Source organism: Peromyscus maniculatus, chromosome 1, assembly GCF_049852395.1.
Source record: "Peromyscus maniculatus bairdii isolate BWxNUB_F1_BW_parent chromosome 1, HU_Pman_BW_mat_3.1, whole genome shotgun sequence".
In the NCBI taxonomy this organism is placed as follows: Eukaryota; Metazoa; Chordata; class Mammalia; order Rodentia; family Cricetidae; genus Peromyscus; species Peromyscus maniculatus.
Window position 1 is genome coordinate 161,250,257 of NC_134852.1, and position 27,707 is coordinate 161,277,963.

The 27,707-nt window shown below is 46.5% G+C and overlaps 1 protein-coding gene, 1 long non-coding RNA gene and 7 other non-coding genes across 12 annotated transcripts; 8 read left to right on the forward strand and 1 right to left on the reverse strand.

The window, feature by feature from the left end:
- Positions 1-5,331: 5,331 nt before the first annotated feature.
- Positions 5,332-23,534, reverse strand: Slc3a2 (solute carrier family 3 member 2). 4 transcript variants are annotated; one of them, XM_076558946.1, is made up of 10 exons: positions 23,134-23,534; positions 11,275-11,685; positions 10,710-10,883; positions 9,803-9,897; positions 7,627-7,695; positions 7,448-7,506; positions 7,109-7,289; positions 6,884-7,027; positions 6,065-6,148; positions 5,332-5,848 (listed from the first exon to the last, which is right to left on the reverse strand). In XM_076558946.1, the coding sequence occupies exons 2-10, from the start codon at positions 11,678-11,680 to the stop codon at positions 5,477-5,479; spliced, it is 1,584 nt and encodes a 527-aa protein (XP_076415061.1). In that variant the 5' UTR covers positions 11,681-11,685; positions 23,134-23,534; the 3' UTR covers positions 5,332-5,476. The 4 variants fall into 4 exon arrangements, with proteins under 4 accessions (XP_076415061.1, XP_006995231.1, XP_076415066.1 ...); XM_006995169.4 differs by lacking the exon at positions 23,134-23,534 and adding an exon at positions 22,580-22,971; XM_076558951.1 differs by lacking the exon at positions 23,134-23,534 and adding an exon at positions 22,225-22,343.
- Positions 23,003-26,394, forward strand: LOC107399753 (uncharacterized). Its single transcript, XR_001576482.3, has 11 exons — positions 23,003-23,088; positions 23,567-23,619; positions 23,834-23,915; positions 24,112-24,164; positions 24,454-24,477; positions 25,034-25,076; positions 25,262-25,296; positions 25,498-25,534; positions 25,806-25,847; positions 26,089-26,120; positions 26,290-26,394. It is a non-coding gene; the product is annotated as an uncharacterized LOC107399753 (long non-coding RNA).
- Positions 23,677-23,754, forward strand: LOC121826982 (small nucleolar RNA SNORD26). The gene has a single exon (XR_006069133.1). It is a non-coding gene; the product is annotated as a small nucleolar RNA SNORD26 (small nucleolar RNA).
- On the forward strand, positions 23,967-24,035 carry LOC121826981 (small nucleolar RNA SNORD27). Its single transcript, XR_006069132.1, has one exon. It is a non-coding gene; the product is annotated as a small nucleolar RNA SNORD27 (small nucleolar RNA).
- Positions 24,307-24,383, forward strand: LOC121826980 (small nucleolar RNA SNORD28). The gene has a single exon (XR_006069131.1). It is a non-coding gene; the product is annotated as a small nucleolar RNA SNORD28 (small nucleolar RNA).
- LOC121826979 (small nucleolar RNA SNORD29) lies at positions 25,128-25,192 on the forward strand. Its single transcript, XR_006069130.1, has one exon. It is a non-coding gene; the product is annotated as a small nucleolar RNA SNORD29 (small nucleolar RNA).
- Positions 25,363-25,431, forward strand: LOC121826983 (small nucleolar RNA SNORD30). The gene has a single exon (XR_006069134.1). It is a non-coding gene; the product is annotated as a small nucleolar RNA SNORD30 (small nucleolar RNA).
- On the forward strand, positions 25,610-25,677 carry LOC121826984 (small nucleolar RNA SNORD31). The gene has a single exon (XR_006069135.1). It is a non-coding gene; the product is annotated as a small nucleolar RNA SNORD31 (small nucleolar RNA).
- Positions 25,887-26,012, forward strand: LOC121826985 (small nucleolar RNA SNORD22). Its single transcript, XR_006069136.1, has one exon. It is a non-coding gene; the product is annotated as a small nucleolar RNA SNORD22 (small nucleolar RNA).
- Positions 26,395-27,707: the final 1,313 nt, after the last annotated feature.

Sequence of the window (27,707 nt, forward strand, 5' to 3'; positions counted from 1 at the left end):
CAGGCTGAAAGAGGGCTTTGGGTACCCTCCTCTATCACTCTCCAACTATTCCTTTGAAGCAGTGTCTCTCCCGAACCTGAGGGTCATGCTTTCTTGCCAGCAAGCCCCAGTAATCGCTGCCCTCTCCTTGAAGCTGGAGTTACAGGCATGTGCAAGATGCCTGGCTTGTTTCATGGCTGAGTCATCTCTCCAGCCCCTATTTTAAAAAGGAACACTTAAAACATAATAACCCTCTTAGTCCTGAGAATCAGGACATACCAGGGCCATTCAAGCAGAACACATTGTGAATTCCAGCACCACCCACACCCCACCCAGGGGGCCTATGCCTTTGTGCCTTGTGCTTTTGTGCCCAGCTGCGTGCATCTTGGCAGTGTGTCCCCTGTGGCAGCATCCCAGGCAGTTCCAGTTAAAAGACAATCAAACTTCCTGCTTCTTGGTGCTTGCTTCCTGCCCATTTCCTGACTCTGATCCTGCTTTCCTCTGGCATTTCCTGATAGCCTTCCAATAAGTTCTTTTGGTCCTTAGGACAACCAGGTACTCCAACTGATACTGTCTAGAAACATGTACAATGAGAAAACTCCACTTGTCTACTCTCCCCTGGATGCTCCAGAGAAGATGCCCTAGGGCCCACCAGTGATACCCTCACGCCCACCTGAAGTCCACCTGCTGACACTGACCTGGTGCCTCCTTGCCTCCTTATCTCCACATCTGGGGCTCAGTTTGCTTCTGTGCTTCCTCCCTCAAGGCCCCTTCCACTGTCCATCCTATAAGTATGGTCAGCCCTTGGCTCCAACCTCCCCCTCTTCCTTTCTCGTCACTCAGCAATACTTCCCTCATGTTAGTGCCGTGTCCCCACTTCCACCCCAGGTGTTCCTAGATCTTGCCCTATACTGAGCTGTAGACTCTCCCCTGATGGAAATCTCCACCTGCAGGTCCTAGAGAACCTAATACACAAAGGCACTAATAACCTTCCTTCCTCTCATTCTCTTGCCTCCCCTCATCAACTTGATGGTCCAGCCTGCCCAGCTCCCCTTACGCCTGATCAACCCCACTTGGGCAGTCATAAAAGTCTTAAGATTTTCTATCCAAAGACTGAGGATGTAGCCCAGTGGTAGAGCATTTGTCTGATACATAAGGCCCTACAAGGTAATTTATTCTTAATCTTAGGCAAAGGTGCTTGCTACCCATCCTGATGACCTGAGTTTAATCCCTGAAGCCCACATGGTGGAAAGAATTGACTCTTGAAAGTTGTCCTCTGACCTACGTAGATCCACCTGCCCCTGCCTCTGGAATGCTGGCATTAAAAGCATGAGCCATCACACACAGGTCTTTTTTCATTTTCGACACTTAATAGTATTTACAGTACTTGGTATTCCCAAGTGGTCTCTCAGGCAACAGTAACCAAGCCAGACCCTGCTTAGCTTTCAAGATGATCGCCTATGTCAGGGTCCAGAACCTGCAGATTTCAAGGGATCGCGTTTCCACTTGTTTTCCCACAACACAGAGGTCTGGAGGCAGAATGTTACCGGACCCTGCCAGACAAACTCAGTTTTGAGGCTTCCCTGCATGGTAGCTGTAAGGAGCAAAACTAGGTCTCATTTTGTTTTGTTTAGTGTCTGTTATTAAGCTTTTATTATTTTTTTTATGTGTATGTTGTTTTTGGTTGTATGTGTATCTATGCACCACATGTGTGCTGGTACACATGAAAGCCAGAAGAGGCCTTGGATCTCCTGGAACTAGAGTTACAGATGATTGTGAGCTGCCATGTGGGTGCTGGAATCCAACCTGGATCCTCTAGAATAGTAGCTAGCCCTTAACTGATGAATGGATCTCAGCAATCCCAAAGAACATAAACTTTTAAAATTTATTTTTGTTATGTGTATGAGTTTTACCTACATGTATGTATTATGCACTGCATGTGTGCAGAGGTCAGAAGAGAGCACTGGATCGCCTGGATCTGGAACTATGGGTAAGCCACCATTTGGATGCTAAAACCCAATCCTCTTCAAGAACAGAGAGTGCTCTTACTTGCTGAGCCATCTCTCCAGCCCATAAAGGACACATATTTAGAAAAATTTAAAATAAGCAGAAAATTCACAGTAAACTCTCTTAGTTTGTGGTTTCTATTGCTGCAACCAAACACCATGACCAAAAAGCAAATTGGGAAGGAAAGGGCTTATTTGGCTTACACTTCCATATTGTTGTTCATATTAAAGGAGTCAGAACAGGAACTCAAACAGGGTAGGATCCCAGAGGCAGGAGCTGATGCAGAGGCCATGGAGGGGTGCTGCTTACTGGCTTGTTTCCCATGGCTTGCTCATAGAACTCAGGACCACCAGCCCAGGGATGGCACCACCCACCATGGGCTGGGTCCTCCCCAATTGATCACTAATTGAGAAAATGTCTTACAGCTGGATCTCATGGAGGCCTTTCTCCAGCTGAGGCTCCTTCCTCTCTGATGACTCCAGCTTGTGTGAAGTCGACACACAAAACCAGCCAGTACACTGTCGTAGCACATACCATAATACTTCACAGTAAAAATTGAGTCAAAAGAGAGCCCATGAGGGCTGGGCTTGGTGGTTCCACTTGGGAGATAGAGGCAGGAGGATCTCTGTGAGTTCCAGGCCAGCCAGCCAGAGCTACAGAGTGAGACCTTATCTCAGAATAAAACAGCTAGTCAACAAAGAGGGGAAAGGGGAATGGAAGGCCTGGAGGACCCTGGGAAAGAGGGCAGAGGGAAGGGGTGGGGAGCTCAGAAGAGTCCAGAATAGACAAGAGCCAGCGGGGAATGGGGGCTGGGAGGAAGGTTGGTATGTCTTAAGAGCAGGAGTCAGCGTGGATTCCTTCTCTCAAAGGCCTCAGGCTGCCACTGAGCAAGATGAAGAGACAAGGGCTGGGTCTTAATTAGTTCTTTTAATCTCTTGGATCTGTCCTCTACACCAGGGCACCCCAAGTTCCAGGCTGCTGTAAAGGATGCCTGCAGTGTCCAGCATGTTCTTTTCCCCAAGGCTAGGAGAGTCAAGTATGTACTGTGTTCTTGTTCCTAAGGTTTTGAAGGCCAAAGTTAACACCAAGGCCTATGGGGCCACCTAAAAATCACTGGTTGACAAAAAGAGACTGAGACTAAATCTGTGGACTGACCTGTAAAATCAATACAAGATGCAACCACTTTTGACTACCCCCTCCATCATATATCCTTGGTTACAGTCCCAAACCAGCTCCCCAACCTCCCTGCTCCCCAACTAACCATACAACATCAAGCCTGTTAAAACCAGTCAGAAGTCACTCTGCTCCAGGCTCTCCAACTCCTATTCCACTCCCTCTGACCCTACGTACAGTTCCAAATGACTCTTGTTCTCAAGCCTGGCCTTTGTCCTCAGCTTCAAGGTAAGTAATGTCTAGGCCTCTGGAATGTCCTGTCTTGGGAGTTGTCTTTGGGGATATCAGCCAGGCTGCCAAAGTTTAACATATGGGAAAAAGTACTTGTCCAGAGCCTTGGGAGGGGCTGGGAGACTGAAGTCAATCTGTGATTCTGCTCCAGGGAAACAGGAAACCCGGCATGGGATACATGTTGTAATACCAGCACTCAGAAGACCAAGGCAGGACTACTACAGTTTGAAGACAGTCTGGACTACATTGCTAGATACTGCCTCAAAAGAGCAGAAACAAGTCCAGGTGGAGCCTGCCGGCAATTTTACCAGGTAGAGGTGGGAGGACCAGGAGTTCAAGGTCATTCTTGGCTCCACTGAAACTCTGAGACAATCCAAAACTCTGGTCACCAAAGGCTCAAGTGAGTTTCCTGCTTCCTTGTTACCATTTGTGGCTAGGAGGTAATCCTCAGAGAAAATACAGAAAACCTTCCCACCCTCTCAGGCTCTGCCCATGCACCTCTTCTTTTCCCTGGTTGTCTACCCTTTTGTTAATAAAAACAATGCTGTGACTCATCCTAGCATTCAGCCCACCTGAGGGATCTCGTGGAACCACTGGCTTACAGCTGCTGCTGAAGAGCAGTCCCGAGGGCTGAGGAGCATGGCCCCTGCCGTCTATCAAGCTTTGTATCCTCTGTGACTACCTTACGAAGCCCTCTGTGGTCTGCCCACCCCCTGCCGAATAACCTCATTTCTTACTCCTTTACTCCTGCCACACAAGGACCAGTCATGTTCCCATTCAGATACCCGAAAGCTTCCCCAGATCTGCCAGGTATGGCTAACCTTTGACACTAACGTAACAAGTGTAATCAACGTTTATGACTCTGTATTGGGCCACACTCATACCTTGGTAGGCCATGGGTTAGAAGTTCGCCTGCTTGGTGGGATGGACTTCCTCCAAACCCAAGCCCCCAACCTCTTGCTCTTGACAGTTTCACTTTTCCTTCTTATTTGTGTGCTTTGCCTGCATATATGTATGTAAATCACAGGCAAGTCTGGTGCCTGCAAAACCAGAAATGGGTGTTGATCCCCTGGAACTGCAGTAAATGATGGTTATGAGCTGCCGTGTGGGTGCTGGGAACTGAACCTGGGTCCTCTGCAAGAGCAGCCAGTGTTCTTAACCTCTGAGTCGTCTCCCCAGCCCCACACTTTCCTTTTTGATCACTCACAGTCTCTATCATACAAAAATGTTCACTCCTTATTTCTTCTCCATCTCCACACAAGAGACTACATACCCTAAGGAAGCAAAGGTTTTGTCTTGTTGGCTTTTCTCTGTAGTGGGGAATGGTGTGAGGGATCAAAGAGTGCAGTGCACACTGGGTAAATGCCTCCCCACTGAATAAAGAGGCTTTTTTTTGGGTTTTGTCTTTTGTTCTCTGCTAGAAGCCCCAGGCCCTAGCAGTGGCAGACTTCAGGTCATCCCACCCCGACTCTTCTTCCTTGAAGAGACAAATGGGCAAAAATGAGAACTGACACCAGGGCTGGAGACCTGAGCTAAGGAAGATAAGGCAAAGCGGGTGATACCTAAGACCTCAGGACACCCAGGCCAGTGGGAGGAGATGTGGCTGCTGCTCCAGCCCAGATACCTTGCTGCTAACTTTGGAAGGGCCCCTCTCTGCCTTGGTCCCTGAATGATTGAATAATTTAGAAGCTACACACTAGGAAGTCAGAGGCAGGCAGATCTCTGAGTTTGAGACCAGCCTGGTCTATAGAGCTAGTTCCAGGACCACTAGGGATACACAGAGAAACCTTGTCTCAAAACCACACCCCTCCAAACAAAAAATAAAAAATTAGGAGCTGGAGCAGCTGTATAGAACTGGCTGAGACTACTGGGGGTAGGCCAAGAGAGAATAGGGAGAGAAAGTGCTGCTTTGATGAGCGATGAAGGGAAGACACAACCTCATCAGGCAGGGGTTATTTTTATTTGAAGACAAAAACACCCAGTGTGAGAACTCACATGTAATTTGCAAAAGTTTTTAAAAAAAAGGAGAGAAAACCCAGAATTCAAAAGAGAAGAGAGGAGGGTGGTAGGTCCTAGACAGGTAGGGTCAAGCCACATAGGGGAAATGTAACAGCAAGCCCTCATGAGGATTCAGGCTCAGGTTTTCCAGATTCAGAGAGGTGCCCTCCTCTTGGCCTAGCCGGGTACTGTTGGTACTAAGTAATAGGTTAGCGCTGGCTGGCAGACTTATGCCAGCAGGGAGGTTGGAGGCCCCTAGCCTGGCTGACAGGCCCACATCCTTAAAGTTGAGCACCACCAAGTAACGCTCATTCTGGTCCCAGTGGCGGATGTAGGAGAAGAGGCCAGATGAGGAGGCCAGTGCATGGAAGTCACCATGCAACAGAGAGCGTTCTTTACCCCGACGGTCACTCAGCCACCGGAACTGGGTAAGGAGGGAGCCAGGGTCTTCACTCTGGCCCTGAAAATAAAGGACACATGGAAGGATGGAGTGAGGGGTCTACTGGACATCCATAAGCCACCTGCCCACCATGAGGGTCAGAAGGATGGAGTGAGGGGTCTACTGGACATCCATAAGCCACCTGCCCACCATGAGGGTCAGAAGGATGGAGTGAGGGGTCTACTGGACATCCATAAGCCACCTGCCCACCATGAGGGTCAGGCCCAAACTGCGTACCTTCACTGTCATGTTGGCGCTTACGAGTCCTGGGGTTAGGGAAAGGCTGGATTCATCCCACGGCATGAATGGGGCCTTCACGGGCTAACAAACAGAAAGTGTGGGACTTTAAAAAGGGGTGGGTCCACTCCCCTTCCTCCCATTCCTTATTTTCATTTCATCATTTTGTAAATTTTTTCCTGCTGCTAGAGGTCTTTGTGGCAGCACCTCATCATGGCACCCACACCTTGTACCTCTCTGCTTGTGTGGACTTTCACTAAACTGTGGGTTTCCAGAGGGCTAAGAGCCTATCAAATGGGTACAGAATACCACTGTACAACAAAACATTGGCTACTGTTCTGAACATATTACAAAACACCAGGTATTACCTTTAAAAATAAGTCCTTTGGTCTGGCAAGATGGCTCGAGAGAAAAGCACCTGCCATGCAAGCCTGACAACCTGAGTTTGACCCCCAGAACCCACATAAAGGCTGAAGGCAAGAACTTAACTCCACCAAGCTGTACGTTGATCTCTGTGCATGTACCTACACCATACACACACACATGCATGCACAGATGGATCTCCAGCTGAGTTCCACTCCAGGAGAATACGCTACGTGACGTCTGAGGCCAGCCCAGGATATACAGTGAATATGACAACAGGAAAACCCTGTTTAAAACATATACACTTGCCACACAGCCCACAGGATGACTGACAAGGCTTTTAACAAAGTTCCTCCTTGGGGCTGTTGTCTGTCTGCTGCTATCCACAAGATACCAAGATGTGATACATAAACAAACACTCTTTCCACACTGTGCTGGGCAGAAAACAAGTGGTACCTGTCCGGGAAGGACAGCTGCCTGCAGGCCAATCTCATCCCCATAGCTGAAAACAGGGGTCCCTGGCAGAGTGAAGAGCAGCAGCTGGTAGAGTCGGAGGAGCTGAGCTGGTACAGAGGCTGTCAGGAGTCCTGCCTGAGACACCTGGAAGACATGCCTGTGAGCACCTCCACCCCACACCACCACCTTCCATCTTCCCCTACACCCAACCAGCATGGTACTTACACTCCAGCTGCACCAGTGACTGCCAGTTGCATTCAAATACCGAGTGACTAGCAACTCTGTGTGCTCCCCAGTAAAACTGGAATTCGACAGATAGGAGCTAGTCAACAGCAGGTCGCTGGTGGAGTCAAGTATGCTCACGATTTGCTTCAGGTCAGAGGAGTCAGTCCCTGCAATCAAGAGCCTGCACAGAGCAAGGGCAGGAGTATCATTAGCACCAAAGCAGAGAGAAGAATAAAAGTGAACCGTTTTCAAGACCAGGAAACTCCCATTTAAGGGCTTAGCACTCCAAGGGGCTCTCACAATGGGCTCAGCCAGGCAGGCAGGGGTGTCAGTACCTACCTATCCTCACTGAAGTTCTTGGTGATATTCTGCCACTCAGCCAAGTATAAGGATGCATCCTACACCAAAAAAAAAAAAAAAAAAAAAAAGCAGAATCAGAACAGAGAACATCACCTAGCCCTGGCTGAGACCCACCCACTCTTCTTATCAAAGCTTTGCCTCACCAAAAGGGCACTCACCATCAGTTTTCCCACATCCCGAACTTGGAACCCATCCACACCATCCTGCAACCAAGAAGTCAGAGCTTCCTGCAGGGGACAAAAGAATGGAGGAAAAGATCAACACACAAGTAAGCCCTCCCTACCCCAAATTCCCTGAGACCTCCACAAAACAGGGTCTCACTCTCTCTCTCCAAAGGCCGGACCCTGATGTGCTCTCAGTGGACAAGAGCATTTCTCTATTCTCTGTGTTTGCCTTGGCAAATCACACAGCTCCGCTTCTAACAGCTACAGAAAAGGCCCAAGAGAAAGTATGTTTGCAGAGCTCTAGCACCTAACACTTGGTATGTAGAATGAAAATTCCCTCAAATTGGAGATGAAGAAACAAGCTCAGAGAAGCAAGATGTCATGGCCAAGATCATAATCAGGGAACAGCAGAGACAGGCCCTAAAATGCCCATCAAGACCCTGAGGCAAATGTACTTACTCCTCTCCCAGTTTCCTGAGGCCTGGAGAGTGTGTGCTCTCCCAAGAGCTGGTGGGAGCATGGCCAAGAATGAAAAGTTTGAAATTCAAAACACAGCCTGGGGGCAGTTGAGACATCCGAAGAAAAGAGGCCAACTCTGCAGAGCAAGCCCAGGCCTGAAGGCTTAAGCCCTGGTTTCAACTGGCACTAAGCAGAGAACCACGCCCCCACACCTCCTTTCTTCCCTTCTCATCTGCTCTCCATCTTCAGCTGGGGCGACCACCTGAAAACATTACCAGTAGCTTTTCTTTTTGGCCTAAGACCCGTCTCCAACTCACTACATAACTGAGGCTGTCTTTTAACTTCTGATGCTCCAGCCTCCAACTCTCAGGCTTTCTCCAGTACTTTGAACTTCCTATGATCATAAGATCCCAGCGCTTGGAAGGCAAGAGGATCAGAAGTTCAAGGTCATCCTCAGCAACAGAGGTCTAAAACACAAATCTCCAAGCAGCTGGCAAGAGCCAAACTAGATGATTACAGGAGTCTGACCCATGTGCTGAGACTCCAAAATCCCCCCTCAGAATCACAGCTAACAGCAAAGTGTCAGCATCTGCCTCTAGTTTGTTATGTCCATCCTGGCAGTGCCAGTGTCCGGAAACCTAGGCATCAGAAGATAGGGGGACCCTGGAAGCTTTACCCCCGCCTGGTGGCTATACAGTTTAAACCACTACCACAAGGAAAGGCAGATTAGAAAGGATCATTGAAACTTCAAATTTGGAGCACATGAAGTCTCATTCCTCATTCACAGATTAGCAGTAACAGGTATTTTGTGGCATTACAAAACAAATTTTTTTAAAGCTATAAAATACTTGGGATGGGGTCTAGAGAGATGGCTCAGTGGTTACAAGGACCCAGGTTCAGTTCTTAGCACTCACAGGCCAGCTCACAACTGCTTCTAACTTCAGCTCCAGGGGATCTATCACCCTCTTCTGGCTTCCTGGGCTACCAGACATGCACATGGTGCACATACATACATGCAGGCAAAACACTCATACACATGAAAAACAAATCTTATTAAAAAAAAATTCATAGCGGGGCTGGAGATGGCTCATCAATTAAGAGCACTGACTGCTCTTCCAGAGGACCTGGGTTCAATTCCCAGGACCCACATGGCAGATCACAGCTGTCTGTAACTTCTGATCCAAGGGATCTGATGCCCTTACACAGACATATATGCAAGCAAAACACCAATGTGCGTAAAATAAAAATAAATAATTAAAAAAACAAACATGTCTGTTTAAAAAAAATCCATAGTGCAGTTAAAAAAATTTTAAATAATAAAATATTTGGCATAATCCCAGATACATAGTAAGGCCCCAGTACTTATAATTTCAGACTGGGCTCCATTCCAAACATAACAAACAAAAACTGGGAAACCAGTCAGATCAGGATTCCCACAGAGAAAGAAAAGACTTCCTATCACAAAAAGAAAAATCAAACTTCCAGACTAACATCTGAGAAATCCCCTTCCTGGCATCGCTTGGCTTCTAGAGTAAAGGAAACACACACACACACACAAAGAGCATTCAGAAAAGAAACAAGAAAAACACTGTGCCCCGTGGGCCTGTCCTTCAGGCTATGGGAGGAGGTATTCCTGATTATGAGACCCTTGCTAAGTACACACAGGGCTTGCTGTGAATTAATCCAGTCTGCCACCAACCATGAAACTCACCTTCACTCTGGCGGCTACAATGTCAGCCTGAGCAGGGAGGAACCATGCATTCTGGCCTCGGTAGTTGGGAGTGAGGTCCAAAATAATGTGAATGCCTAGAACAACAACCAGTTGAGAGGAATCCTTTGGGGTGAGAAGGAGAAGCAAGGAACCTCAACAGAAGGCTACCAAGTGCACCTATGTATGGTTTGTATCCTGGACCTGAATGAACCCCATCAAATCCCTCAGTCAATTTTACAATGGAGCAATTAAGTTTGAGCTACGGGACCTGGGTCCCTCCTCAAGAAGTCTTTCAACCTGTTTCCATATTGAGGTTTTGGTTTTTCTTTTTTTTCTCTTGAGACAGAGTTTTATGTGTATGGGCTGACTGGCTGAGGTAGACTCCTGCATCTACCTCCCAAGTGTTAAGATTATAGGTATACGCTTCTATATGTTTTACATTGTGCTGGGGAATCAAACTCAGGGCTTCATGGATACTAGGCAAGCACTTTTACCAACATTCTCAGCCCTCCTTATTGAGTTATTAAACAATAGTTGACTCTCTTACACACGAAGGATCCACTTTATAAACTTAAAAGCCAATTATTTCGGCCGGCCTAGCACTGGAGACCAGTAGAGCTCTGTAACTTGCATCTAGCCTGGTCTACACAGTAAGGGATGGGCCAACCAACCAGAGTTACATGATGAAATCCTACCTCAAAACCAAAACAAAAATAGATAAACAAAAATCACCCAAGAAGAGAACACAGGAAGCAGACTGTTTGGTGTGAATCGTAACAAATCTCCCCTGTGCCTGCCCTAGAAACACTCTGAACCAGTCAGGAGTAAACAAGATTAAAAAAAAAAAACTCCTGTCCTGCTTCTCGGCCAGAATGCCAAACCCTTCTGCTTCCTTGGGAAAACCCACTCTTTTTCTTGGCAGATTGCAGAAGGTCTTTAAAATCTTCCTGGGAGCCTAAAGTGGAGTCGATCTGTCTCAGGTCGGTTCCATTGATTTCATCCTTCTCGTTCTTGTGAATCGGGCCCAACACGAGGCCCTTCACCTTCAGGGTGCTCAAGTAGTCCAGATGCTTCTTCAGACCTACAACGAGGGAAGGACGAGTTAACCGGTGAGGCATGAGAAGCCTCAGGCCTCCACATTCTCTCCACCACTTTCCCCACTCCCTAAGGGGGCTGGATCACGAGACAAAGTGGCTGACGCAAGGAGCCTCGCACTTACTTCAGAAACTGGTTTGAACTAGCTCAGGCACCTGCCTCGTGGTTCGGGGAGGAGAAAGTGCTGAGTCAGCCGCCCTCAGGGAGAAGTAGGGGCAGGGTTCGAGCTTGTTTTTTAAAGAAAGGAAGGGGTGACTGTTTGCCAGGGAGTGGTCTCGGAAGTCAGGGCGCAGTGGAGAGCCACCTGGGTTCGTCTGGAGAGGGCCCGGCTAAATGAGGGGCACACGGAGAAAGGGATGGGTGTGCACCCCACTCACCAGCTAGGCCGCCCTCGTTCGGGCCCACGAAGGCCTGAAGGTCGCCGACGCGATAGAGGGCGCCCTTGTGCCACCACCTCTGAACCGGCAGCTCGCGGCAGCGCGGCGCCCTGACGATGATGACCACGGCGCCCGCCAGCATGCCAAGCCAGCCGAGCCAGAAGAGCAGCAGCAGCGCCCAGCGGGTGCGCACCCAGCCCGGGCTGCCGGCTACCTTCAACAGCTCCTCCTTGGACAAGCCTGTGAACTTGGCCCCGGCCTCCGCCTCGTCCTCGGCCACCTTGATCTTCACCAGGCCGTTCTTCTCCCCGGCCGCCGCCCCGGCCGCTGCATTCATAGGCTGTTTCTCGGGTTCTATCTCGTTCAGCTCCACCTCCTTCATGTCCACTTCGGTGTCCTGGCTCATGGTGCCTGCAGAACCAGTGACACGACACGGCTTGTGGTCAGCGGGGCGGCTCGAATCCTGCCTGGACCTCCGAGTACAGAGAGCTAGCTGTCCCACGACCGTGAGGCGGGCTCAGCTTCCCTAACTGCTTCTGCCGCCCGGCGGGCGTCGCGGCGGGGAAGTGCCCCGGGAGCTCCGCCCCAGTCCGCCCCTTAAAGGGGTGCGGTGAAATAGTTCCTCGACTCCAGCTTCTACACATTGTGCAGCCTCGCGGCTTGAACCTCGATCCCTAACGCTTCTTCCAGTCAGTCTGGGAAACAGAACACGTAGTCGGTCACTTATAGGATAACAAACAATTTGTCCTGACCAAGTTCCAAAGCCCCTCCTCCGAACGCCAGGCACCACTCCCCGCAAGGCCTCCATCCTCTCAGCAGGATGGCACCAATCTCCATCCACACCTATCATGCCTTCGCCCCAGGCAGGGCTCTGGCTAACACCCGGTCTCTCCAACTTCACACAGACCCTTGCTCACTGAGGCAACTACATCCCACTTCTGCTTTCCCCACACCAGGTCTTGTCTTCTGAGAGTCCGGACAGACTCTTAGCTCAGGTCCTGGATTCCCCCTTGGGCTTACTCCCACGCACCTTTCAAGACTCTGAATTTAATTCCTCAGGCAGCTACTATTTACTGAGCACCCACTCCAATCTTTTGTTCATTAATTGCTTAGAATTAACTCTAATCCGTTCTTCTCCCTGATTTAAGATTAATCTGCAGGCGAGAACTGCAGTTGAAGTGGACTCTACCCTTCTTATCAACCTTAGCTACTAGTGAAGGAATGTTGGGCAACTGGGAATCCGACATCCCGAAGAGATGAAGGGGGCTGTGATAGACATTCCAAAGGCATTCAGGCATTCTGAATATACATGATGTTCTGACTCTTACCCATCTTCCATACTTCTCACCCTCCAGTATGCCAGGCTGTCTACATCTCGTGACTATGCTAGGCCCCGGAGGCAGCTTAGTTCCCCCACACTTTGGAAGCTTCACAAATTTCCTCCAAGAGGTCCCTTCTATGAAGGGTAAATGGGGCAGACTGGGTTCACAGCAGGGACCACTGGACATCAACACTAGGAGGTGCCAACACTCGCAGGAACGTCTTGTTCTTTACAGCCAGTTGAGTTATTTTCAGAGAGGAGCTTAAGGAAACAGGTCCTTTCTCCCCCTCCCACCTAGGCTGGCAGCAAGATTGCTATATATTTGGAAGAAAGCAGAAGCCACGATCTGAACAGTAGAAAGGGGTGTGAAACGTCTCATTACCTGCCTTTCAAATTCCCCAAAGTCCTCCCCAGCCTCTCTAGAGAAAAGCCTACATACCAGGAAGAGGCAAAGTGAGTCCAGGTTAAGTTTCATGCCAGTGTTCACAGATGATAAGAGGTCTACCTTGCCCTGGGCATGCCAGATAAGAAAGGTTCAGGACAGACTTATACCCAGCATGAAAGCTCCAGGTCTGAGGACTGTGCAAGCAGAAGCACTCCTTGAGATGGGTGAATGTAACGCTCCTAGAAACACAGCATGTTCATCTGGGAAATGTGCTTGCCCACCAAGCCTAACAATCTAATCAATCCACATGGTGGAAAGAGGACTGACTCCCAAAAGTTGTCCTCTGGCCTCCACATGATCACTTCCCCCACAAAATAAATAAAATTTTAAGGTAGCATAGCATCTCCCTGCCCCCACAGCTCAGGTGGCAAAAATCAATTCCTAACTGTCTTAGAGACGTGAACTCACCTCCTCAGTCTTTTCACTCAGCACAGCTTCCCAATCACTACTGTCCAGCCACATCAACTTCCCAGCACCTGCCAATCTCCTAAGACACAGGGTATTTCCAGTCTTATGCCTCTTGTATATGCTGTTGCCTGCTGTGAGAGAGAGCGCTCACCTGGAATTATTTTCCCTCCACCTGTCGTTTGTCACTGCTACAATCCAGGGCCCACCATTTGTTGTCTCTGCTTCCTTGTCTAAGTGTCTGCCTTGAAGAGAAGTGGTGAGAGCCTTGTGCTATCTGTCAATCAGCTTGTTTTCTCAGATACCACACTCTAAGCCCTTCATACGTGTTTGGTAAATGAGTGGATGAACTGTAGGACTCAAACCCACTCTGCCCTTCTTAGAAGCAACTAAACAAAGTTAAGCACTACTATATCAAGACGAAGTGGTTTGTGTAGAAGCAAACCAAGTCTCGTTACTGTTCAAACAAAAACAAAATGGTAGCAATGGAGGACAGGAAAAAAGACTATAGAGAAAGAGGCCAGAGGTACCAGGCATGGTGGCATAAGCATACAATCCAAGCATTTGGGAATTGGAGATAGGAGGATTAGGAGTTCAAGGCCAGCCTCAGAAGCACAGTGAGGCAAGTCTGGGCTACAGGAGACTCTGACATGACAGAGAGGAGAGAAAGAGGAAAGGGAAGAAGGAGTTCAAGACTCCAGAGGTAAACAGAGAGCTTCATATCCTGCTAGTGTGTGTTGACTAAAATAAACTTAGAGCTAGGAATGCAGTTCAAAGGAGGGGAATTACCTACCATGTGCAAGATCCAGGGTTCAATCTGCAGCACCACAGGCATTGAAGAATGAAGGGCTACAGATGTAGCTCAGTTGGTAAAGTGCTTGCTTAACACTTGAAAAGTGGGTTCTGGGTTCTATCCCTACCACCACATAAACCCGGCGCAGAGGAGGCACAGGCCTATAACCTTAGCACTCAAAGGGGAGGCAGGAAAAGTTCAAAGTACCATCAACTACACAGCAACTTTGAGGCCAGCCTGGGCTACATGAAACCCTGACTCAGAAACAAGCAACAGCAAAGACAAAAACAAAGTAAATACAATAGATAATGCTGGGAGAAGTAGATTATGTGAGGCCACAGTGAGAATTAAGTCCAAGAAAAGGCCCGGAGGAGGCACATCCCGAAGTCAGCAGGAAAGCACGCGTGAGAGGGGCGTTCTCATCATTTAGAAGCTAAGCGGTAGCTCCACTACGGTCTAGAGCTGAGAAAGAAGAGGCATAGCTGAGCCACTGAAGATGCAGAGATGAGTGGGAATGAACCACCACATCCATCACATGTACCCAAAGCACATACAGAACAGCCTATCAGGAGCTCAATACTATCTGAGCCTACCAAGTCCTATCAACATCACACAGACCCCGCAGCTCTTTGATAACATGAAACGGTTCTTCCAGCCTGAAGCAAATCAAAAACTGGAAGTAATAAAAGCTGGTCCTGACTGGAACCACCATTGTTTATGCATCATGCAAAAAAGCACCTATAGAGGGTGTCTTGAATAGACTACACAAAAGAAGAAATAAAAGGACTTGTGGGTGCCAGTCATATTCTGAAACAGCCTTGAAAAACTAAGTAGGAGGAAGCTTGGTGTGAGAAACACCTGGAATCCTAGCATTTTGGAAGCCTGAAGCAGGAAGATCACAAGTTCCAAACCAGCCTGGGCTACAGAGGAAAACATGATCTCAAAAATAAAATAACAGTGCGGGCTGGAGAGATGGCTCAGTGGTTAAGAGCAATAACTACTCTTCCATAGAACCAGAGTTCAATTCCCAGTACCCACATGGCAGCTAAAAACAGTCTGTAGTTCCAGTTCCAGGGGCTCCTATGCCCTCTCCTGGCCTCCAAGGGCACTGCACACACATGGTGTACAGAAACATACATGCAGGCAAAAAACACCCATACACAGAAATAAATATTTTTGTTTAATTTTTCTGTCTATTAATTAGACCGGGGGTGTACTCAACAATAGGAGCACTTGCCAAGCACACACAAGGCCTGTGCCCAATCCTCAGAACCATAAAAACACAGATAAAATTAACTTCGGGGCTGGGAAGATGGCTAAGCCTCCACTGTCAAGGATGACCTGAGTTTGATTCCTGGAACTCACATGGTGGGAGGAGAAAAATGCCTCTCGAGAATGGTCTTCTGAACTCCACACTTGCTACATGGCACCTGCTCACACGAATAAGTAAATAAACAAAATATATTGTTAAATAAATAAATGCAGCTAGCACATGCCTTTAATCCCAGCACTAGGGAGGCAGAGGGAGGCAGATCTTTGTGAGTTCAAGGCCAGCCTGGTCTACAAAGCAAGTTCCAGGAAAGCCAGGGTTACACAGAGAAACCCTGCTGTGGGATGTCCTATATGTTGTGAATAAATAAAACGCTGATTGGCCAGTAGCCAGGCAGGAAGTATAGGATAGGCTGGACAAACAGAGAGAGGCTGGGAAGTGGAAGTCTGGAGACACCAGCCTGCCGTCCAGGGAGCAGCAGGTAAAGCCACGGAACACATGGCGACACATAGATTAACAGAAATGGGCTGAGTTTAAGCGTAAGAGCTAGACAATGGTAGGCCTGAGCTAATGGCCAGGTAGTTTAAATAATATAAGCGTCTGTGTGTTTATTTTATAAGTGGGCTACGGGACGAAACTCTTTAGCTACAAAACCCTGTTTCAAAAAATCAAAAATATAAAATAAATAAATGCATAGTGTTAGGAGCATAGCTTAGTGGTACAGTGTGTGTTTAGCATGTTCAAGTTCCTGTGTTGGATCCCTAAAACAAACTAAGACTGACAGACAGAACTTGCCCCCTGGGTCTCCCAGTTCCTCGTGAAGCTCTCGACATTTGCACATTTCCTTTTTCCATTACAAGGAGGCAGTGCCTCTTGCTACCAGGTGGGGGCGGGGTTGTTCTTCGGCCAAACATTTATTCGGTAGCACTCTTTTTCTTTTCTTTTCTTTTTTTTTTTTTTTTTTTTTGGTTTTTCAAGACAGGGTTTCTCTGTGTAGCTTTGTGCCTTTCTTGGAACTCACTTGGTAGCCCAGGCTGGCCTCAAACTCACAGAGATCTGCCTGGCTCTGCCTCCCGAGTGCTGGGATTAAAGGCATGTGCCACCACCACCCGGCTCATTCGATAGCACTCTAACAGGAAGCTCATCCTCAGTGATGAAGGACCAATTGAGACTGGGAAAAGATCAGTAAAAAATATAGAGGGAGATTGAGGCAGGAGGAGTAAGAGTTCAAAAGCAGCCCAAGCTCTCAAAAACAAAATATGTGTACATACCTGTATAACTTAGTGGTTAGAGCGCCACCTAGCGCATACAAACCTATCCATCATCTGTCTATCTCTACCTATCTACCATCTATGCATCTGAAACAATAAACTAGTAATTACATATTGAATTCTATTTGTGTCTTATACCCTGCTAGGTAATAGTGAGATGATTCACCTGCATAAGATCAAATCAGGAATGTTGTGACTGGTAGGAGTGGTGGGTCCGGCTCAGGGGAGGGAACTGGTGAGATAGCTTAGCAAGTAAAGGCACTTGCTTTGAAGCCTGGTGGTTAGTCCCTGGGACTCACATAATAGAGATGACCTGTGTTGTATCTCTGGGACCCATATAGTAAGAGAGAAACAACTCCTGAAAGTTGCCCTCTGACCTCTACATGTGTACTGTGGCATACCTGCACATGTGGGCACACACACACAAATACTTGCAATAAAGATTTCTTTTAAAAAGAAATGGGGGCTGGAGAGATAGCTCAGAGGTTAAGAACACTGACTATTCTTCCAGAGATCCTGAGTCCAGTTCCCAACAACCATATGGTGGCTCACAACCATCTGTAATGAGATCTGGCGCCCTCTTCTGGCCTGCAGGCATACATGCAGACAGAACACTGTATACAACATAATAAAAAATCTTTAAAAAAAAATAGTAAAATAGGGGGAGGGGCAGAAAAAATAAATAAATAAAATAGCCAGGCCGTGGTGGCGCACGCCTTTAATCCCAGCACTCGGGAGGCAGAGGCAAGTGGATCTCTGTGAGTTCGAGGCCAGCCTAGTCTACAAAGTGAGTTCTAGGAAAGGCGCAAAACTACAGAGAAACCCTGTCTCGAAAAAACAAAATAAATAAATAAATAAGTAAGTAAATAAATAAATAAAATAAACGGTCAACTTTAATTAACAACTTGACATAACCCAGAATCACCTGGGAAGAGAGTCCCAATGAGGTATTACCCACATTGGTTTGACCTGTAGCCAGGTCTGTGGGGGACTGTCTTACTTAAATTAACTGATGTAGGAAGACAAAACCCATGTATATGGCATCCTTCGTTCCTCATTCCATACGGGTCCCCAGTTGTCTCAGAGTAGAGAAGCTGAGCTGAGCACAAGCAAGCCAACAGGTGACCGTGAATGCATTCGTTCATCTTTGTCCTTGGCCTTTTGAGGTTTGTCTTGACTTCCTGACCATAATGGACTGTAACCTGAAACTGTAAGCTATAGTAAACTACTCTCTCTCCTAAGTCGCCTTTTGTCAGGGTCCTTTATCACAGCCACAGACAGGAAACTAGGGCAGAAACACACTGGTAAGGAGCAGGGTTTCTTTCCAGCAGTATTAGTCAAACTGGACTGTAGCCTAAGGGCAGTGGAGAAGCACTAAGGACTGGGAGTTGAGAAGGGAACTTAAACAACTTTTTAAAAAGGTTTCATTTTATGTGTAAGGGTATTTTGTTTGCATGTATGTTTGTGCACCGTGTACATGTCTGGTGTCCTTGGAGACCAGAAGTGTGTCAGATCCCCAGGAAGTGGCATTACAGATGGTTGTTAGCTGCCATATGGGTGCTGGAAATTGAACACCCTAGCTACACAGTAAAAAAATGAACTAGAAGGGAAGAAACTGCAGTGTGACCGTGTATGGTTAAAACAAGCAGACAATTGGGGTAAGGCTAGGGATGTAGCTCAGTTAGTAGAAGGCTTGTTTTGGACAGGTGGTGGTGGTATATGCCTATATTCCCAGCATTCAGGAGGCAGAGGCAGGTGGATGCCTGTGAGTTTGAGGCCAGGCTGCTCTACAAAGCATGTTCCAGGACAGCCAGAGCTGTTACAGAGAGAAATCCTGTCTCAAAAAAAAAAAAAAAAAAAAAAAAAAAAAAAAAAAAAGTCATGGGTTTGAACCTCACCACCTCATAAAACTGGTGTCCTGGCACACACCTGTAATCCCAGTACTTAAGAGGGTAGAGGCTAAGAATTGACAAGGTAATATTGAAGAGACACCAGCCCACTCAAGCATGTAGCTCTGGCAGGCCCTGCCCTTCTCCCCCATTCCCTCTGCCTTGCTAAAAACCATCAGATTACACTCCTAAAGCCAGCCACCAAGGTCGAGTCCCTTATTTACCCACTTCCTCCTCCTGAGGCTGACTACCAAAATCCAGCAATCAAAAGCCCCCTTTGATTCACCTAATTAACATGCCCAATTAAAATAAAACACCTCATCCTAACATGGGGTTTCCCCCTTTCCCTTTATAAACCAACATAAGCTTATGTGCCATGTCTGTCTCCCCTCCACCCAGAGGCAGTCCTTTGTCCTCTGGGACAAACACCCCCCCCCCCCCCCCCCCCCCCCGCCACTTTCCCTGGTCCCCTTCCCCTATCTGCATCCTAACCCATTCTAACACAGACCTCTCCTTTTTCTCTTCTGAAGAATGACACCTGCAAGGTCATTTGCTGCTGTTTTTCTGCTTGAGTCAGAAAGCAGCCACTTTAACTTTTCTTCCCTGCTTAATAAAGGATCTCTGTGAATACAGATGTTTGGGTGGGTCTCTGCCTAATCTGGGGTCTGAAGAGAGCCCCCACTGTGTGGGAGTCCCTTTCAAATATAGCAATCATAAAATGCCCAAATCAGCAGACAATAAAAAGATTACAAAATATTTACTACTAGAATAGTTAATCTCCAATGAAAGTGGGCCTGCTTTTCATCAATGCACTCAAGTTTGCATATTCCCAAGATCTGGATAATTTTCCTTAATGGGTCAAAAGTAGAGATTAGAGTACCTAAGTGACAGCTCTGTCCCAGTAGCCAGGTAGTGATTTGGGGTAATTTAATATCATATTCACTTTTCTCATATGGAAAATGGGATTATTTTGTTTCGGTTTGCTTTTGTTTTCTTTTAACTTTAATTTATGTAAGTCTGTGTAAATATATACCACATATGTGCAAGTACCCAAGGAGGCCAGAAGAGGGGGGCTATATTCCCTGGAGCTGGAGTTACAGGTGGCTGAAGTGACACAACATGGGTGTTAGGAACTGAACTTGGGTCCTCTACAAGAACAGCATTTGATCTTAACTCCTGAGCCATCACTTTAGCCCCTGTTATAAACACTCCAGAACCCACATTTAAAAAAAAAAAAAAAAAAAAAAAAAAAAAGTAGCCGGGAGGTGGTGGCACATCCCAGCACTTGGGAGGCAGGGGAAGGTGGATCTCTGTGAGTTCGAGGCCAGCCTGCTCTACAGAGGGAGATCCAGGACAGCCAGGGCTGTTACACAGAGAAACTCTGTCTTGAAAAATTCAAAAGAAAAAAAAAGAAAAGAAGAGAGGAGGGAGGGAGCAAGAGAGGAAGGGAGGGAGAGAGTGAGGGAAAGAGAAAAGGAAGGAAGGGGGAGAGAAAGAGAGGAAGGGAGGGAGGGAGGAAGGAAGGAAAGGAGGAAAGGTGGGAAGGAGACTGGAGAAATTGCTCAGTGGTGAAGAGCACCAACTGCTTGTCTCAAGGACCCTGGTTCAATTCACAGCACCTAGACAGCAGCTCACAACCATCGGTTAACTGCAGCCTCATAGGATCCAAGTACCTCATCTGGTCTCTATGGGCACTGCATGCACACGGTGCAGACATACATGCAGGCAAAACCCACATATAAAATTGTTTGTGGTGGTGGTGGCTTGCAGTCTTTCAGCCAGGGAAACAAAGACTAGCCTAGCCAGGTCAAAAGAAAGGAAAAAAGGGGGTGGGCTCTAGCCATATGTCATGGTACCACCCTCTCCTAGCCTCCTTGGGCACTAGGCACACATATGGTACACTTGTATAGATAGAGGCAAAACACAGACATAAAATAAATAAATCCAAAACAAAACAAAAAAAATTTTACTGGGGATTGGAGAGATGGCTCAGAGGTCACGAGTTTTTGTTGCTCTGGGTTCAGCTGCCAGCACCCACACGGTAGTTCACAAACATTCTAACTCCAGTTTCAGGGGATCCAGTGCCCTCTTCTAGCCTCTGTGAGTACCAGGCACACATATAATACACATACATGCATGCAGGCAAAACACTCATACTCATAAACATACTCATAAAACAAAAATAATAAATTTAAATAAATGGCTTCTGGCCCGCTAGTAGACATATAGTTTACTTGTGGTATTAAGTTTTCATGTGACAACTAGGGAAAAGACTATCCTTTTTTCAGTGGACAGGGTCACAAGGAAAGATAAGCAGGCCCAAAGATTATTTATTTATTATTGTGTATTTGCTTGCTCCCCAAATTACGGTACAAACAGAACTACATGCAAAAGCATCAAGATGAAATGCACACAAGTATGGTAGTTTCTGTCCAGCCCATTGCCACTTGAAGTGTACTCTCAAACTGTTCTTTAAAAACAAATTATGAGCCTGGCATGGCAGTACACACCTTTAATTTCAGTGCTTGGGAAGGAGAAGCAGAAGAATCTCTTTAAGTTCAAGACTGGTTCTGCATAATGAGTTCCAGGACAACCAGGGCTATGTAGAGACCCTGTCTCAAAAAAATTTATTTCTTTCAATTGTGTGTACACACGAGTCTCTGCACATGAAAACAGGTGCCCCAGAGGCCAGCTGGATCCCCTGGAACTGGAATCACAGGCAGTTGTGAGTCACTCGACATGGTGCTGGGGTGAAACTCAGATACTCTAGAAGAGTACAGGCTCTTAACCACTGCGCCATTTCTGCCCTCTCACTGAACTATTTTTTATTGATTGATTGTTTGATTGATTGTTTTTTCAAGACAAAAGGTTTCAACTATGTAGCCCTGGCTGGCCTGGAACTCATTATGTAGAACATGCTGGCCTCAAACCTTGCCTGTCTCTGCCTCCCTAGTGCTGGGATTAAAAGCATATATCAAAATGCCCAGCATCTTTTTTTTAAATTAAATTTTAAATTTATTTACTTTAGGTATTTGAGTGTTTTGCCTACATGCATGTATGAGTACTGCATGTATGCCAGGTGCCCTTAGAGGCTAGAGGTGGATATTAGATCTCTTGAAACTGGAATTGCAGATAGCTGTGAAATGAACCAGGGTCTGCTTCAAGAGCAACCAGTGATGATTTCAGAATCAGGCTGTCTGGATTTATACCTTGGATCTGATATTCCTTATTTGGGTAACATTCAGCTTAATCTCTTTAGGCCTCAGGTTCCTCATCTATGACTTTACCTTAACATCTTCCATCTCGAATAGTAGGATTATTAAATGAGGTCATGCATTAGAACCACTAGTAAGAGACTAATAAATGTTACAACGAAAGTTTATGCACATAGATGTTTGCTATAAATAACTAATGATGTGATGTTGCTGCATAGTCTCAATAACCAATCTATAGCTAACTGTGACCTAGACAATTTGTTAAATTTTAAGAACCTCCCCCCAGAGCTCTTAGATATAAGACCACCTATGTATAAAATGAGGGTTGTCGATGTCCCTACCTCTTGTAATTGTGGACAATATAGGGTGCTTGAAACGGTAAGCCCATTTGTGTGGAGAGGTATCAGACTCAGTAGTAGAGCGCTTGTCTACACATGCACATAGTCTCAGGTTTAATCTATAGCACTGTTAGGAACAAAAAACATGCAACATGCTCCATAAATGACACCTAATGTTGGTCCTACTTCATTCGGGCCAAGATCATGGAGAAAACAAACTAGACAGCAAAACACGAAGGGTCCAAAAAAAAAAAAAAAATCTGTCTCCAGAATGACGTGGGGCATCGAGGCCTGATTTTGTTTCCTAACCGGCTCCATGCAAGGGATCTCCAACCGAGCTCAGCCAGGGGCCCAGTACCTGAGTCGCCCCCTGCGCTGACCACCTGGACATCAGGCCCCATCTGCTTGCTGGGCGGCTGGCGGGGGGGAACCGAGACGCCGCCGGTGGAGTGTTCATTAGGTTCGGGATCCATAGCGATGTATCTTTAGGTTGAGGGCAAGGAATCACGTAAAAGTAAGGGGACCGGTGGCCGTAACCCGACAGTCAAGCCGCAGGGGTTACGAAGCCAAACCTCAAGCGGTGACGTCTCATCTGCAGTGGGTTGGAACCGCCTAGCCGCAGCGCCGAGGGCGTGACGCCGCACTCCCCGACAGCGCCTGCGCCTCTTTTCGCGCCACGGGTTCAAGGCGGAGCGCTCTTAACGCGCTTGGGCGGAATCCTGTACCCACAATCCCCCCCGGCCCGCGCGCCGTTTGCGTAGGCGCGTGCGTCCCTCCTAGCCCCGCCTCCAAATCCCGTGGGCCTCTGCGAAATGGTATTTAAGGGACGTCCGTTGTTCTCCTCGTCCTCATTTTTCCGTGGTCTTGGTAAGTGGGCTTCTGCACGTTTGTTTAATTTTGTCCTTTACCCACCTGTCTCACTCGGTGTCCGCGGCGGGCTTCGGTCTCACAGGCATCTGCCTGCCACTTTTGCGATTAAAGGCGTGAACTACCACGTCTGGCTTTTCCTCGTGAAAGGATTATTTCTGGTGGTTCTTTAAGAGCCCGCGTGAGCATAGCGTTAACCAGACGCGATCCTGTTTAACTTACGTAACGGTGGCAGGGAGATTGGTTACATTTGGGGCTCTTCAAGACCTTGGCACAGCGGGGCTTTGTGAAGGACAAAATGGTGGCGGCGGTGCAGGGCCATCCCCTATGATGAGTACCTTTTCACAGACCTGTACTGATTTCCATGAGGATAAGTAACTCTGAGGAGCCTGGCCCTGGACCTAATGCCTTGTGCCCCCGCCCAGCTATGTCTTAAAAAGTGGCATAGAAGTAACCGAATGCTAACATTCCTTTATAGATTTGGGAACGTGATTGCATTCGGAGGAATGGAAGTGTGCTCTCGTTTTAAGAGTAAGTGCTTATATCTTTAATTTTGTTGGTCTCGGTTTTGCTGACTGTGTAACTGTGCTGCAGGGATGATTTTAAAACCTGAACTCTCTCTTTCTGATGGTGTAGTGGAGAAAAGAAAAAAGTTCTCTGAGTAGCACAGTCTGCAGCAGATGTTTGGATTTGGTTTGGAGTAAGGTCTGTTTCTGAGGGGTTTTCTTTCTTTTTTCTTACTCAGATATGGTTAATCTCAACGGATTTTACACTTTGGAACCAGGCTAGGCTACTCTTGCAAATAGGACATTTTGCTGGTAATCAAGGTGAGTAAACATGGTTTATGCACACTTAAGAGGGAGCGCATTTAAATGACCACTTAATGATGAGTGTAAATGACAAGCATATGGCTGAATTGCAGTGATGTCATCTTTCTACTGAAAAGTGGGCTGAAAATGGATGGAGAGGGTCCCGGGGCGGCTATGATTAAATTAAGTAATGATTTGGTTTTTCTGTGTCCAGCATCCTGTAACTCAATTCTGAGGAACTCAAACTACATCCCAGGATGAATACAGGTAATTGTCCTAATGAGGCTAGGGCATTCTCATCTCTGGAAAAAAATATTAAAGCAGCACACTGCCCTCTTAGAGCTCGTGTGCTCTACTTATTTCTAGAGACCACCATTTTACTACTAAGTTCTTTAAAAACCAAGTCACTGTCAGATGATTTGAATCAATGCACTGATGATGCTCTGTGAAGGTGTGAATTAATAGCATGTTAGAGTTCTGATGGCAGTTAGTGGTAATGAAGGAATGTTGGTCCATCTTGATGGTTGAAAAATAACTGCTTGTTACTCATTCCCAGGTTGTCCAGATGATTTGTCTAAAGGTGAGGTCATTTTCCTTATTAATGAAATTGAGCTTTTAAACAATATTCTGTTTTTTGGGTTTTTTTTTTTAAGATTTATTATGTATAGTGTTATTTTGGCCAGAAGAAGGAACCAGCTCTCATTACAAATGGTTGACAGCCACTATGTGGTTGCTGGGAATTGAAATCAAGACCTCTCTTAACCTCTGAGCCATCTCTCAAGCACCCTGTTTCTTTGATATTTCATTTGCCTCCCTATTTCTCCTAGGTACTTAAGTACACACAATCCAAATCAGAGTGCTCAATATTTTGCCAGTTAGGTAACAGCCTGGAAAAGAATTGGAACCATAGGAAGCAAAGAACACCATATATTTAGAGTTCCTGGCTGTCTGTTAAGAAGAGTAAGATAGCCAGGCATGGTGGTGCTTCACACCTTTTAATCCCAGCACTCAGTAGGCAGAGGCAGGTTGATCTTTCTTGTTCCAGGGCAGCACAGGGAAATGCTGCCTCAAGTAAAAAGACTAAGATGGGTAGTATCTATTTCTGGGTTTTTATCTAATTAACTTTCTTGATTCAGGAGGTGTGTGTTCCTGTATACCACGAATCTCCAGCATTCAGAGGTTAGTTGATTTTTTTCCCCCCTTTTGGATGGGGTTTGTTCAAGTAGGCAGTTTCTATGATGAATTAAACTAGCTCACTATGACTGTCTGTGAAAACATATGAACACCTGAGAAACTGAATAGCAGAGTGTCTCTGGGTACCTGTATCCAGCCTTTTGTTAAACAGATTGTTTTTCCTCCTAAAGGTTCTGTGAGCAGTAGCATACCTGTTGGTCCAGAGGTAAGTAAAACTAGTGTGTGACCATGCATGGAACATTGGGTTTCAAAGTTCCTAAAGGCACTTAACGAATATGATGACTTTCATAGAATCTCGTTCGGCTGATGATTGCTGTTGAGACTTGGAAATCTGAATTATCTCAGAAAAATGGGTTAGATGGGAACATATTGTTGCATGATTTAAACATTGACCATCTTGTTTCAGATTTGGTGTCTTGCCTAAAGACAAGGAACCATGCCAGGTAAATATGCTTTTCTAATACTATTTGCTACATAAATGGTACCATTGTGCAGTGCTTTGATCTAGTGAATTCTTGCTCACCAATGATGAGTTGAATACCGCCCCAGTCTGATAGCTGTGAAGAAAGGTATTTACTGAGTTGTGAGCTCACCCTAGATCAATTATGAAAATTGTTAACTTAGCACATGATCTCTATACAATGAGTTCCCTTTACAAATCGTTTTCTTCTAAGCAATAGGGATAACAGCCCCACTTTCTGGTCTATCTTGCAGGGAAATAAAACCTGTCTTCACTCAAGGCCAGGTTGGAATGAGGTAAGAAAACTTAGATGTAAGGTGTCCTTAACTATAATTTCCCCATGAAGAAACATTCACACGTCTTACTTCCTGTCCTAGCGCCAGAGCCTGAAAAGGTGAACCCACTGGGGCTGGCTGGGGGAGAAGAGGAAAATTTGTTCCAGAAGGAACTGTCTGAGGGATTGAGTTTCTGTATACAAACAGGGAAGAATTATTGGTTGATAAAAAGCATAAGGTGGCTTGTCTCTTTAATTTCTAGGTCTGAGGAAAAGAAGGAGGAGCATGTGAATGGTAGGTAGCCCCTTCAGATCATTGGCACTGAGTATGGGGGCAGGCTGGAGGAACCCAACAGTGATTAGACAAAGCTATATTGTCATGTGTGCCTTAACACTGAAGACAGGAGGGGGTGGGTACATTGGGCATGCTACAAACATTTGCCTAATTGTAACTTATTTTACAGGAATCCAAATCTTCAAGAATGTAAAGACATCTCTGCTTCCTCTACGTACAATTTTGACAATTTGAAGTTGTGTGTCTTCATTTTAATTAAATTCTTTAGAATTTGTGGTGTGGTTCATCTGTTTAGTACTGAAAGTGAATGCTGTTGGGTGGTCCTTAAAGTTTGTTACTTGGATTTGTTCAGCTGTGTCCTAGGAATTAGGGGCTAAAGGCTTGGCAGTGCTGCGCCACAGCACAAGACCACAGGTTTATCCATAACAAGCAAGCTGCTGTCCTGAAACAGCAGGTGGATGACAGCCTTGCCCTCTGAGTGAGTAGTTTCTAAAGGGAAAAGCAGCAAGCAGGGTACCACAAGTCTGTCCTATGACTGGGTGAGGGGACGTAACCTTTGAATTTTCTGATTGGGGTTTATAGTCATATTTAAGCAAGCCTGGACAAGTACTAGGCTGCCATGGAGGCTAGCATCACACTTAGCTGGCTGAGGGGGCTGACTTGGGGGCCCAGGCTCTGTCCTTGACTAATTCACATAGCTCTAAGTGGGTGACAGGGTCCCAGACAATAAACAAACTTAAGCAGTCAGTATGTGTAGAAAGAGCTACTGCAAGGATAGTCTTGTTCATGGCCCTCCCAGACATTGCTCAAGTCTCAGGAAACTTCAGGTGCTCTGTGTATAGTCCCCTAGACTACTCTGGCCTCACTGTAGCCTATAAAAGGCTTGTCTTCTAACACCATTTGCCTAAAAGGGGGTATTAATCCCTGGGTTTTATGATGTCCTCACATGGAATAAACCAAAATATTGGCTGCCAAACGAAAGAAAGGCCATGGTCTATTCATGTGTGTAGAGAGCCTGCAGAACAAAAACGAGAGACACTACCACAGTTTGAAAAGCCGACTTTGAAGCAACCTTGAAATTCTGGCCACATCCCATGCCCAGGTTCCTAGGAAAACACCCAGGATCAGTTTGTAGCACCTTAAGGAAAACTAATTCATTACATTTCCCGTTTGGTACAATTGGGCAAGCAAACAATCCTGCTGACTACCTCCAGCCTGTGGAATTCCGACCCACGTGGGGTAGAGCACCGAAGTGGAGATGGATCAAATATGATTAGGGTAATGAAAACATGGTTGGTTTGCCATAAGCAATAGCTTCCAGCAGGAACTCTGTTGGGTGAGGGGCTTGTAGATCAGAGGTATTTTGGTTACATGGGTCTGTTAGGCATGGTTCAAAATTAAAATATGTTAACTTTGAATCTCACAAGTCCTGTGCTAAGAGGCCAAAAAGAGAATGAAGAAACAGAAGAGAAGTAATTTGCCATTCCACCAGGAAAGGGAAACAGCTGTTAGGCAAAGCCATAGACTGGGAAGCCATTGGTTACTTGAACAAGAAAGAGTTGAGAGAAGAGAGCAGAGGGATGGCTG